Source organism: Eutrigla gurnardus (assembly GCF_963514095.1).
Source record: "Eutrigla gurnardus genome assembly, chromosome: 12".
Lineage (NCBI taxonomy): Eukaryota > Metazoa > Chordata > Actinopteri > Perciformes > Triglidae > Eutrigla > Eutrigla gurnardus.
In genome coordinates, this window is record NC_139926.1 from 20,787,201 (window position 1) to 20,800,172 (window position 12,972).

The 12,972-nt window shown below is 43.8% G+C and overlaps 3 protein-coding genes across 6 annotated transcripts in view; all 3 read left to right on the forward strand.

Moving 5' to 3' along the window:
* LOC311021548 (FERM and PDZ domain-containing protein 4-like) overlaps nucleotides 1-1,584 on the forward strand; it is a 29,665-nt gene extending 28,081 nt beyond the window's left edge. For all 4 annotated transcript variants that reach the window (XM_084022151.1, XM_084022153.1, XM_084022152.1 and 1 more), the window contains exon 17: nucleotides 20-1,584. In XM_084022151.1, coding sequence (XP_083878277.1) covers nucleotides 20-1,248 — 1,229 coding nt within the window. In that variant the 3' untranslated portion in view covers nucleotides 1,249-1,584. The remainder of the gene's footprint in view (nucleotides 1-19) is intronic.
* A 1,451-nt stretch (nucleotides 1,585-3,035) lies between these two features.
* Nucleotides 3,036-6,557, forward strand: LOC311021551 (toll-like receptor 7). The gene is made up of 2 exons (XM_084022158.1): nucleotides 3,036-3,129; nucleotides 3,405-6,557. The coding sequence occupies exons 1-2, from the start codon at nucleotides 3,115-3,117 to the stop codon at nucleotides 6,552-6,554; spliced, it is 3,165 nt and encodes a 1,054-aa protein (XP_083878284.1). The 5' UTR covers nucleotides 3,036-3,114; the 3' UTR covers nucleotides 6,555-6,557.
* A 484-nt stretch (nucleotides 6,558-7,041) lies between these two features.
* Nucleotides 7,042-11,466, forward strand: tlr8a (toll-like receptor 8a). The gene is made up of 2 exons (XM_084022160.1): nucleotides 7,042-7,181; nucleotides 8,201-11,466. The coding sequence occupies exons 1-2, from the start codon at nucleotides 7,179-7,181 to the stop codon at nucleotides 11,279-11,281; spliced, it is 3,084 nt and encodes a 1,027-aa protein (XP_083878286.1). The 5' UTR covers nucleotides 7,042-7,178; the 3' UTR covers nucleotides 11,282-11,466.
* The last annotated feature ends 1,506 nt before the right edge of the window (nucleotides 11,467-12,972 follow it).

A 12,972-nucleotide genomic window follows, 5' to 3' on the forward strand; every position in this document is an offset into this window, starting at 1 on the left:
CCTACTACCCCTAGTGTAGCCTGCACACAGCTGAAGAAGGTTGGGGAAGAGTCATCTTTAGCTCTCTGCAACGAGACCAGTACCACCACTACCACCACGACACCATCATCATTAAGAAGTAGCACAGAGTCCAGCAGGCTAACACAGGCCAGCCCCAATCCTGACCCACGCGCCCTGGCTTCCCCCCCAAGCGGACCTTTATGTGAACCAAAAACAAGCAGCCTCAGGAAGCCACGCAGGGACTGGATGCTCAGGAGGAGTTTGCGCACCATGATGCCGGGTTCCAGGAGTTTAGAAGTGCTTCTGGAGAAGACCAGAACCACACTCACAAGGAAGAGCGGTGGACAGAATTTGCAGTCTCAAGATCCCCCAAACGCACAGAGGATCTTCTCTGTCAAAACCTTCCCCAAGAGCTTGTCCCACGGTTCTATCGCCTGCAGTTCCTCTAGTCGGAGGCTGCTCAGCGGCGCCTCCGTGTTGCTGCCAGAGTCAACGGCTCCCAGGCTGGACGCAGGTAGGTGGAGGTGCCGTGGGCCGTTCGGTCACTGCTTCCTGCGGAAAAAGAAACACGCCGACGGTGATGATGAAGACAGAAAGATTCCGCCACGTGGTCTGTTCTCCGTCAGCTCGGTTTCTTTCAGTCCTGAAGGAAAGAAAGTCACTGACTATAAAGCTGAGCGGATTAATGTGGCTGCGAAGGACACAAGTCTCAAGGCGAGGCTCGCTCACGTGAATTCAATGAAGGGAAAAACATACAGCCTTCACACAGGGTTCGCACTCGCACGGGAGGACGCCTTAGAGATGGCCGGCGTGCTGCGCTTGAGCGTCGGCCGCCCGACCAGAGGTGAGAGACGTGAGGTCAGCGAGACTGACGTGGACACCTTCTCCCAGCTGCTCTTCACGCAGGCCAAAGTGCTGAGCGGCGCCTGCGCTCAGATGGGCGTGGAGTACGGCAGCCCCGAGGAACTGCTGCTCACCCTGACGCACAGCTTCCACACGCTGTGCTGCCTCACGCAGGCCTGCATGTCGCTCGTGGAAGGCCTGAGCGTCGAGAGCGAGCGGCGCGAGCTCGTGGCCAAGGCAGACGAGGTCGTCGTGAACTACGTGCGTCTGCTGAAAGTGGCCGAGGCGGCATCTGGAAGCTCCCCCAGTGACCAAAGCGTGAACGCATTGACACATCACTCCGCCACCATGTCCGCTATTATAAACGCACTAACTCACTCACTGAAAACACCGCTCCACAAATAAACTGTCGTTAGTTTGTCGTAATTATTGATTTTCAAGCCATACATACAGAGACATGGGTTTACCGACCAATGTGAAACTGCTGTGAACAAAAAAAAAAAAAAGAATCTTGCCTTGTGTATACAATATTTTATTATGTAAAGTAAAAAAATAAATAAATGATATGGATTACTAAAGTTTTAAATAGATTATATTAAGGCCTCTGTGAAGAAGCATATGATCTTCCTCTCAAGTATATTATCTCATATTACAAAATAGGGATTATTTTAATGATTTACTGATTAGGGGCTTAACATTAGATTAGATAATGACAACCTTATTGGTAGCTTGTTTATACATTATAAGAAAAATAAAAAATAAATATATATATATATATGAGAAATACAATAAACTATATACAGCTCTAGACAAATCATTGCACAGGACAAGACGTGATCAATCAAGTAACGCATATGACTTTTTATTTGTTTGCTGAATTCACCTTAATTTAATGAACGTTACACATGAATACTGAGTCCTTTCCTGTTATTTTTTTGTCAACATCATTAAAAGATTAAAACTTTTAGTCTTCTCAAATATTTTTTTTTTGTCTGTTTGTGTGTGTAAACATGAAAGTTTTATTTAATTTTGCTGTGGAACATTCACAATTATTATTTCTCTTTTGCACTTGTTTCTCAACAGAATAACCAAATGACTGTTCTAGATTATACAAGTTTGCGCCTAAGATTGCATTATTCATACAGAAAAGTTACTTGACACGTGTTTAGTTTTATAAGTATGTTTAATTATTAAATGTTTTACCATATGCTCAAGTCTGAGTGGTGGTAATGCTTTTTGCATTAATGATGATGACGGCACATTTCACTTACAGTGTCGGCGAGTGTTTGCACACCGTTATGTAACGTTGCTGTCGTGCTGTTGTCAAGCAAGTTATGTTTATCATGTTCACCTTATTTTAGCCCGGTAGCATGCTTACATGTGCTAATTAGCATAAAGCAGTACAAGTACACATGAGGCTTGTGTATGTATGTGTGTATGTATACATGTATACATATACACACACACACACACACACACACACACACACACACACACAGTAGGACAAATTAAAATTCTGCATTGATGATGGCGCTAGTTGAAAGTTATGACAATCATCAAAGATAATATAATTGATCCTCTACGGACCACAAATGTCCACATCTAAGTTTTTCTTAGAAATGGTAAAAGTGGTGGACCTTGTCATCGTGAATTTTTACTAAAAAAGGGTTGATCAGGTGGATGCTTTCTCGAAGTGTCTATTGCTGCACTGGGTTATTCTCAAAAATAAGACCAACCATACACAAATTGAAAGCCGTAGCCACAAAGTCGGTTAAGGAAGAAGATTCTGCCTGGTACCAGAATGGCATGTTTACCACGTAAACTGGTAAACCTAAACCCAAGCATGGGTTTCACTTTCCCCTGCAGGCTCACCAGAAATGAAACAGCCCTTTCCCCCACTGAAAAACCCACAACTCATACAGCTGTGCTGTTACACGAACAGCAAGACACTACTGTCCTTGATCTTTCTATTATATCGGAAACTTTCATAGTAGGCCTACACATTGCATGAAGCATATTTGCACTATTGTATAACAAACACAACCAGTTTATCATTATGAATAGCAAAAGATGGAAGATTTGGATGTGTGTGATTTGTGACAATAGGGAAGTGATCCTGGCTAATTATACACATCATGGGCTAACCCAGCCACCTGTTACTCTCATGTCATCACCTTCATGTCTTCAACAATGTTACACTTCTTTCAGTGCTCTATCCAACTTGACAACAGGACTCGTAGCGGGACCTCTTTTATATTCTCCATGTGAATAATGTTCTTCCATCTGGTGAGTGTAATTTATCCTTTGTTTTTATTTACAGTAATGTATTATAATAACATTCATAAGCAAAGTGAAATGTCAGTTTGGCTTTGGTCAGAAGGGCTGTAAACCACACGGGAGGTGGAATATTAAATGCTAGCTTGTACCAGCTCCTGTTATACACACCATACACAATACATGCTTGGTAGGTGCATTGTGTGTGTGTGTGTTTTCTCAGTAATGTAACTGCATTATGAGCTTTCTAGCTGCACACTAAGTGAACCGCCTGTGTTTCTGTGCAGACGTGCGTGGCACTGCTGGGCCTGTGGTGTCGTCTCCCCGTATCAACAGCTAGCGTCTCTTACCCCAAAACCCTGCCATGTGACGTCAGCGAGGAGAAAAACGGGAGCGTGGTGACGGTGGACTGCACCGAGAGGAGCCTCACATATGTCCCCCAAGGCATCCCCCGAGACACCACCAATCTGACGCTCACCATCAACCATATCCCGAAATTAAACTCCACCTCCTTTCATGGTCTGGAGAACCTGACTGAGATTGACATGAGGTGCAACTGTGTGCCCATCAAAATCGGGCCCAAGGACCGCATGTGTACTAAGAGCGTGATAATAGAGGAAAACACTTTTGCCAGCTTGCGGAACCTGCGGGCGGTTTATCTAGATGGCAATCAGCTCTACACAATACCCAAGGGCCTCCCTCCGAACCTCATCCTGCTGAGTTTGGAAGTGAATCACATTTTTAACATCTCCAAAGCAAACCTCTCTGAGATTACGAATATCGAGATGCTTTACCTCAGTCAGAACTGCTATTACCGCAACCCGTGCAATGTTTCCTATGACATAGAGGACGGCGCATTTTTACAGCTTAACAATTTAAAATTGCTGAGCCTTAAGTCAAACAACTTGTCCTTTATTCCGCATCGACTACCCACAAGTCTGAAGGAGTTGTACCTCTACAACAACAACATTCAAGAAGTCACCGACGAGGACTTCAAAAACTTAACCAACCTGGAGATTCTAGATATTAGTGGAAATTGTCCGCGGTGTTACAACGCTCCTTTCCCGTGCAACCCTTGCCCCAACAATGCCCAACTCCAAATCAGCAAGACGGCGTTCAAGATGTTGACCAAGCTGAAGACGCTGCGCCTCCACAGTAACTCTCTGACGTGCGTGCCGTCCGAGTGGTTTGCCAGCACCACGGAGCTCAGAGAGCTCGATCTCTCGTCCAACTTTTTAGCCAGAGAGATAGGAGTCACGCACTTCCCCCAATTCCTGGGCAAACTGGAAGAACTGGACCTATCGTTTAACTATGAGCTTCAGAGGTACCCACAAACGCTTACACTGAGCTGCAGTTTCTCTTCCCTAAAATCCCTTCGAATTCTCAGACTGAAGGGCTTTGTGTTTCAGCAGCTAAGGCAGGAGAGCATCGACCCTTTAAAGCCTCTCATGAACTTGGAGGTTGTGGATCTAGGCACAAACTTTATTAAAATGACAAACCTTAGCATCCTGATGGAATTAAAAAGCTTTAAAATCATCAGTCTGTCTGACAACAAAATATCTTCCCCCTCTGATAACCAAGATGTCGTTGGCCTCTCTGGGGGAGAGCCCTCGTACTGGTCTCCCATGTCGGCTGCAGCTCAGTACCAAAGGGAGGAAGTGAGAGAGATTCATTACTTCAGATATGATGAATATGCACGAAGCTGCAAGTACAAAGATAAAGAGCTGGGAACGGTTACATCCTTTGTCAACAAGAAATGCAGTCAGTTCGGCAAAACCCTGGACGTGAGCAGAAACAACATATTCTTCTTGCATTCACGGTTTTTAAATCTCAGAGAGCTGAGATGCCTCAATCTGTCCGGGAATGCGATGAGCCAAAGTCTGAACGGCTCTGAATTTACCAATCTGGCTAATTTACAATATCTGGACTTCTCTTCAAACCGCCTGGACCTGCTGTACTCCACTGCATTTCAAGAGCTGACGAGTCTGGTCGTCTTGGATATAAGTTACAACAACCATTACTTTGAGTCCGAGGGCTTGACTCATATGCTTAACTTCACTAGACATTTGAAAAACCTCAAGATACTGCTCATGAACCACAACAAGATCTCTACGTCCACCAACACGGAGATGGAGAGTCAGACTCTGGAGAGGTTGGAGTTCAGAGACAACCGGTTAGATATGTTGTGGAGAGATGGTGACACCAGATACATCAATTACTTCAAGAAATTGCTCAATCTGACCGTCCTCGACATCTCTCACAACAACCTCAACTTCATTCCCCCGGAGGTGTTCAGCGGCTTGCCGGACAAACTGTCTGAGCTCTACATAAAAAACAACAAGCTAAAAGATGAATCCTTCAATTGGAAGAAACTACAACTTCTCCGTTCTTTGCAAGTGTTAGATCTGAGTGGAAACAGTTTGACTACTGTTCCGCCCATGCAGTCATGCTCCACATCTCTCAAGAAGCTCATCTTACATAAAAACCAAATCCTTAAACTGACACCGGATTTCCTCAAGGACGCCTACAATTTAAAATACCTGGATCTTAGTTTTAATCACATACAGCACGTTGACGAATCAAGCTTCCCGGATGACGTCGTTGACCGGATGGACATGCTGCTTCTACACAAAAACAGATTCCTGTGCACATGCAATGTCACTTGGTTCGTCACGTGGCTCAACAGGACCACGGTGACCATCCCCTGGCTGGCCACGGATGTTACTTGCGCTAACCCGGGGGCACAAAGAGGTCACCCTGTGATCTCGGTGGACCTGCTGGCCTGCCAGCACAGCTACCTGTCAATCATCCTCTACACCCTCATGACTTCCCTTGTCCTCAGCTTCCTCACACTGTCCATCTCCAGCCATCTCTTCCTGTGGGACGTCTGGTACATCTACCACTTCTGCAGGGCAAAGCTCAAAGGTTACGGCCGCCTGTACTCCAAAAGCTCTGACTACGATGCCTTTGTGATCTATGACAAAGAGGACCCGGCGGTGACGGAGTGGGTGATGAAGGAAATGTGCGCTCATCTGGAGGAGCAGGGGGACCGCCGCCTGACGCTGTGTCTCGAGGAGCGGGACTGGATCCCCGGATGCCCGCTGATCGACAACCTCTCCCAGAGCATCCACAAGAGCAACCGGACAGTGTTCATTCTCACCAGCAAGTACATCAAAAGCGGCAACTTCAAGACCGCTTTTTACATGGCCCACCAGCGGCTGATGGACGAAAAGAACGATGTCATTGTACTGATCTTCTTGGACAAAGTGCCTTGCAACTCAAAGTACCTGAGTTTAAGGAAGCGGCTGTATAAGCGGTCTGTGCTGGAGTGGCCAACAAACCCTCAGGCCCAGCTGTACTTCTGGTTTAGTCTGAGATGTGTTTTAGCAACTGAAAGTCACAAACAATATAACAATCTATTTAAAGAGATACTGTAAAAACAACATAAAGGCACACTTTGCAATGATTGGACACACTATCTAGGGGGTGGGGCACGTTTCCTCATGTGTTCTGTCTATTTTCATTTACACAGCAAGCTAATTTGGGATAACTATTTACTCCAGTTGGAGATCCCTATATGATAGTAGGACCCTGGTTAAATGTAAGAAAAAGATTGTATTATTAATGAATAGTTGTATGCTCATTTTAAATTATCTGTCTACTGTTACTCAATAGGGAACTGGCTGCTAATATTTACCATCACAGAGGATTATGATTGACTTTGTCTGAGGGAGCAACAACACAGCCATCATGAAAAAGGGAAATGAAACAGATGAACTTCCTTTATTAAATGTAACTGTACCGAAGCCATATCATGAGAACCAGCCAGTTCGCTGCTTTTGTTTGACTTCAGCAACAAGATTTTTTTTTTTATATCATGTGTGTTATATATATTGAGTTAAGTATCAAGATGAGTCGAAGTAGGATGTTTTAACTTGGTGTGACTTTGTGACACAAAAGGCAGGCGTAGTTTTTTAGAAATAGTTCATTTTCAATTTAACCTGAAAAAGAAAGTCATTTGTCTTTCAAGGATCATAAGGAAACAATACCGTGCATTCACAATGGTGAGTTGTACTGATACAAGTTTCTCTGTACATTTTAATCTTTGCTCTAGATATATATAGCAGAGGATATATTATACTGAAAGTGAACTCGATGTTATATTCAGACTTGTATTTGTGTGTTATGGATTTACTGGTTAGCTGCATGTGATGTTTCTGTAAAATAATCTGCAATGATTTTGTGCTTCTGTGATGAACATAATGGCACTGGATAAAACCTGTCTGAATATAAATTTATTTTTTTGACTCTGAAATCTTTGACTCGTTGAAAACTCTTTGGCATTCATATTCATGGTGTGTTCCACAGTGAATACAGTACATTAAAGTTTCCGCCCAACTGTGTAGGAAACTATATCCCATCATCTTGATTTAGTATCTCTTAACATTTTTAGAGGGTGACAGTTAACCCCTTAACGGGGAGCCGTCTGTCGGTGGACTAGAAATTATAAACTTATGCTATGCAGCCAAACATTGTTCAAACACACAGAACCTTACTTTAAATTCTAGTTTCCAAAGAAACAATGATGTCTCAGGCTGACGTCTAAATTCACAAGGTTTTTAGAAAATGTTTCTATTTGATTGGAAAAGGTTTATATAGCGCTCACAGTAAAAATCACAAAGCTTCAATATAGAGCTGGAACAAGTCGATGCAGAATATACTCTCTTAACATCCAACAACAACTTATAAAAATAAACTGAAACTGGGTGTTAAAGTGAGAATGTGTGGCTTTGTGAGGAAGAAATAAGTTACTACATGAAATTGTCTGGCTGTAAGGGGTTAACAGACTGTCAAGAGCAGTTATTCCAGTTGAGTGACCTGCAGAGTGCTGCCATCTGCTGGTTAAATTATGAAGTATTTAGTCAGGTGTGATTGTGAATATGAAACAGGTTTTTCTTGCTGTAATCATTCCTTCTAATTATTGTTTCTAGCCCATCTTTTATCATAACACAACATACGATGCATTGTATTATAGTCTGTTTATGAAACTCTGCAGTTGACTAATTATGTTGTTCATCTACAGACGGCCTCCTGTTGGATGTGCATGCTGCTGTTCTGTCTGTGTTGCCATTATGAGATTCAGCCTGCAGCATGTAAACCTCTGTGGATGACGTCGCAGTTCCCTTGTGATGTCACAGCCTCCAACACCTCTGAGGTCCGGTTTGACTGTGAAGGGCGTCGTCTGCTTAAAGTCCCTGTGGGGATAACCAGTAACGCAACTGAGCTCAACCTATCGGAAAACAACATTAAGAATATTTCCGTGGATTCCTTTTCCAACCTGCTGAATCTGACCCGACTCAATCTTAATTGGGCAAACAAAAAAGAAGCAGTGATCGTCGCCTCGAAGGCTTTCAAAAATCTGACAAAACTACGAGAGCTGAGACTAGCAGGCAACTGTCTGAGCAAGATTCCCAGCGATATCCCTCCCAGTGTGGAAATCCTCAACCTGGACAACAACAAGATTATGTCGTTGGATAACAGGAGCCTCGCCAGTTTAACAAATGTGACACATTTGTGGTTAGGCAAAAATTGCTTCATCTGGAATCCTTGTGGGAGATCTATTACGATTGCGGATGACAGTTTTGCAGTCATGAGCAAACTGCAAGCTCTGGACTTGTCCTATAACAACTTAACTCGAGTTCCCAAAGGATTACCCCGATCACTACAGATGTTGAAGCTGGGCTTGAACCGCATACAGCACATATCTGAAGATGATTTTCTACGGCTGCCAAATTTAAAGATCCTAAAAATACAAGGGAATTGTCCGAGATGTGAAAATAGTCCGAATCCCTGTGTTCCTTGCAAAAACATTTCTCTTGGCATCCATCCTAATGCATTCCACAGTCTAACCCAGCTGCAGGTATTGAACCTGGGAGGAAACTCACTGGACTACCTGAATCCCTCCTGGTTTGAGAGGTTGAACAAGCTCAAACAATTATTCCTGTCATTTAACTTCTTGTTAAAGGAAATTACTGAGGCGGCAACATTTCTAAGATATCTTCCAAGGTTAGAATTAATTGATCTCTCTTTCAACTTTGCCCTCAAGCTCTACCCTCATACAATAAACCTCTCAAAAGAGTTTGCAAAACTTGTGTCACTCAGAACGTTGCACATTGAGGGATTGGTCTTCCAGAATCTTGGACCTGATACCCTCAGACCTCTGTACGAGCTCAAAAACCTGTCCGCACTGAACTTAGGGACTAACTTCATCATCCACTCCAATTCCACCATATTCAGCAAATTCTTCCACCTGAAAATGATATACCTTGCAGAAAATAGGCTGTATCCCACTCCAGTGAAAAGTCTCCAGTATACAAGCGATGGGGACAATCAGAGGTTTGACCTTTCCATCTCCCCGTTCATAAAACCCCATTTGAAAGATTTCGATTATGAGCTATCACACGGCCTCATCAAGGAAGAGTGCTTCACCTCTGGACGAGTGCTAATCCTCAGCTCAAATAATCTGTTCTTCATTACTCCGAAGCAATTTGAGGGCTATGGAAACATAGCGTGTCTCAACCTGTCAGGAAATGGATTTTCCGCAGCACTTAATGGCACAGAGTTCTCCTCACTGCCTAATCTGACGTACCTGGACCTGTCATTCAACAAGATTGATCTGGCCTATGACAACGCCTTCAACGAACTGAAGAAACTACAAGTGCTGGACATCAGTAACAACGATCACTACTTTAAAGCATTCGGGGTAACGCATAATTTAAATTTCACACAAAATCTGCCCACTCTCAGGGTGCTGAACATGAGTCACAATTCCATTTCCACACTGACGACAAAGCTGATGTACAGCAAATCATTAACAGAGCTTCAGTTTACGAATAACCTTCTGGGGACTCTTTGGAAAGAACGGGACGGCTCATATGACATGCTTTTCACTAATCTTATCAACCTGACGATTTTGGACATATCCTACAACAGCATTGCAAAGATTCCGGATGACGTGTATGACTATTTGCCACGCAACCTCACCACACTGTGCGTAGCTCACAACAGACTGACTGATTTCATGTGGGACAAACTCAAAGGTTTCCATCAACTTCAAATTTTAGACCTGAGCTTCAATTCTTTCTTGAACGTGACGGGCATCAACGCAAACGTCACCTTGACTTTCCTCGACCTGAGTCACAATCACATCCTCCACTTGGACAATGGGTTCCTGAAGGGTGCAACACGCCTCATGACACTTAGCCTTAAAAGCAACAGACTGACTATCATCAATCAGTCCACTTTCCAAACCGAACCAAAACCTCCGATTCAGACATTGTTCTTGCAGAATAACCCGTTCCAATGCACCTGTGATTCCTTGGATTTCATCGTGTGGATCGAAAAGAGCAATGTAAAGATCCCCAGACTGACCACCGAGGTGACGTGCGAAACACCGGCCAACCAGAAGGGTTACGCTCTGATCCGCTTTGACATTAACTCATGCGTAAATAACAGTATGGCGTTCTTGATCTATATTCTCACAAATTCCTTCATTATCGCTTTCATGTGTGTGGCGACAGTCGCTCACTTGTTTTATTGGGATGCTTCCTACGTCCTTCACTATGTGAAAGCTAAGCTGAAAGGATACCAATCCCTGAACTCACCAGATGACTTCTACGACGTCTTTGTGACTTACGACGCCAGAGATCCACACGTCTCTGAGTGGGTGATGAGGAATCTGCGAGTGAAACTGGAGGAGGAAGGAGAGAGGCATCTTCCTCTGTGTTTGGAGGAGAGGGATTGGCCCCCTGGAGCCCCGCTGGTAGAAAACCTCGCTCAGAGCATCCGGCACAGTCGCAAGACCCTGTTCGTCCTAACGGAGGGCTACGTTAAGACCGGGGTCTTCAAGCTGGCGATGTATCTGGCCCACCAAAGACTGCTGGATGAAAATGTGGATGTGATTGTGCTGCTAATGCTGGAGCCCGTCCTGCAGCACTCCCACTTCCTGCGACTAAGGAGGAGGCTGTGTGAGAAAAGTGTGGTGGAGTGGCCGAAAACGGCCGCCGCAGAGCCCTGGTTTTGGCAAAACCTGAGGAATGTGGTCAGAGTGGACAACCAGCTGATGTACAACAAGACTTATTCACGGTACTTCACCAGCAGGTGAACCGATGACAACTGTCTGGGGAATATCTCGGCCTACAGCTTTAACATGTGCGCAATAAGGCTGTTTTAAAACTATTTTTCATTGGCAACACTGATGTGGTCCTTCACAATTATTATTAATCTGCTTGCGGTTTAATTGAAGACAAAAACTATTGTTTTTGTATTTACAATAACACTGAATGTCTTGTGATTTATGTGCAAAAAGAGTATGTAAATAAATCAATCAATTTAAAATCTGTGTCATTCGTTTGAGTTGTCTGGTCTCCATCTAAACTACAAACTATCTGCAAGGTCAAACATTCAACCAAGGCAATTTGTTGCAAGGAGCTGCATTGTCCTTTATTTTATTTATTTTGTGTTAAATGTGTCTTTTATGTTACTATCTATCAAATAATTAGTTAAAACAATGCTGATTTATCATATGAACCACTATTGAAAGTGCCTGTACTTACTGCTTTGCCCAGAAATAGGATCTCCGTGTCTGTGGCGACATTCTCGCGCAAAATTCAAAATGAGTGACGCTTTTTACGTCAGTCAGCAGCGGTTGGTCCGTCCAGGTGGCGCTATACCCACGGAAGCGTATGCTGCGTTTCATTGTAATCGGAAATCGGTAACTTCCAACTGCTGAGTCAGGCTCCCTCTAGTCTAAAGTCTTTGACCGGCGCAGCCAGGTACATTTCTTTACTGCTAAGTTGACTCTCAATAACTTCCAGTCCGAAGAAAAAGACAGTCGACACCAGAGAGGCCGCTAGAAGCAACGTATCTCAAATCTCACGGGCTGCCACTTTAAGTTTTATGCCTGCTGCTAACACACCAAATCATGTGTGAACCACAAGAAAACCCTTCGAGCTTCGCAGCCAAAGCTTTCAAAAATGAAATGCTAAATACTGACCTGTTGCGGTCCCACCTGCAGGTCTCATGAGCCCCCCGTGTAGCTACACTTCCTGACTTCCGGGTTATTACTTATTTCTTCCGCAAGGTGTCGCCCTCTGACACAATATTAACAGGACGCTTTGTGCAAGTTAAGACTCATCGCCTCGCTTATAAATCACTCTGCAGCCTACATTTTAATTCGCTTTGCGGCGAGAATAAACGCTACCATGGTGAGGCGGACACCTTTAATGGCAGAGTGTTTATTACTACTCTGATGCAGGCGGTTAAAGTTTGGTGTCCAAAATATCCACAAATAAATGCACAAACGTGGGGAAATTCAAAATATGATGACGGTGTATTCAGCGTTTCACTCTTAGAGCAAAAAAGTATTTGTATTTATTATCATCATTATTATTATTTTACAAAAGCAGGCTTTAGAGACACTAGTGGACGTGACGTCGACGCTTATTTGCATACCAGGCTGTATATATAGTGTGAGTGACGCTGCAGCCATCACTCTGCTCCTGTGTCAACGAGACGCGCTCACAGTTATTTCACCGACCGAATCCCAGGTGAGTGTGTTTGTATGTAATTTGTGTGTAATTTTCTGGCTATTTATTTAAATTGTTTTATTGTTTAATGATTTAGTCACCGAGTTTAATTGACGTTTCTCCTCGTCGGCTCGTTATTAAGCGGTGTCAGCTGCGCCTGGTGTGTGTGAAAAGGCTGCTGGAGTTGATCAGGAAATGCTTACAGGCTGATGTATTGAAAGGAAATGCTACAGAATGTGGAGGCTTGTTGAAGTCCGTCTGGGTTTAA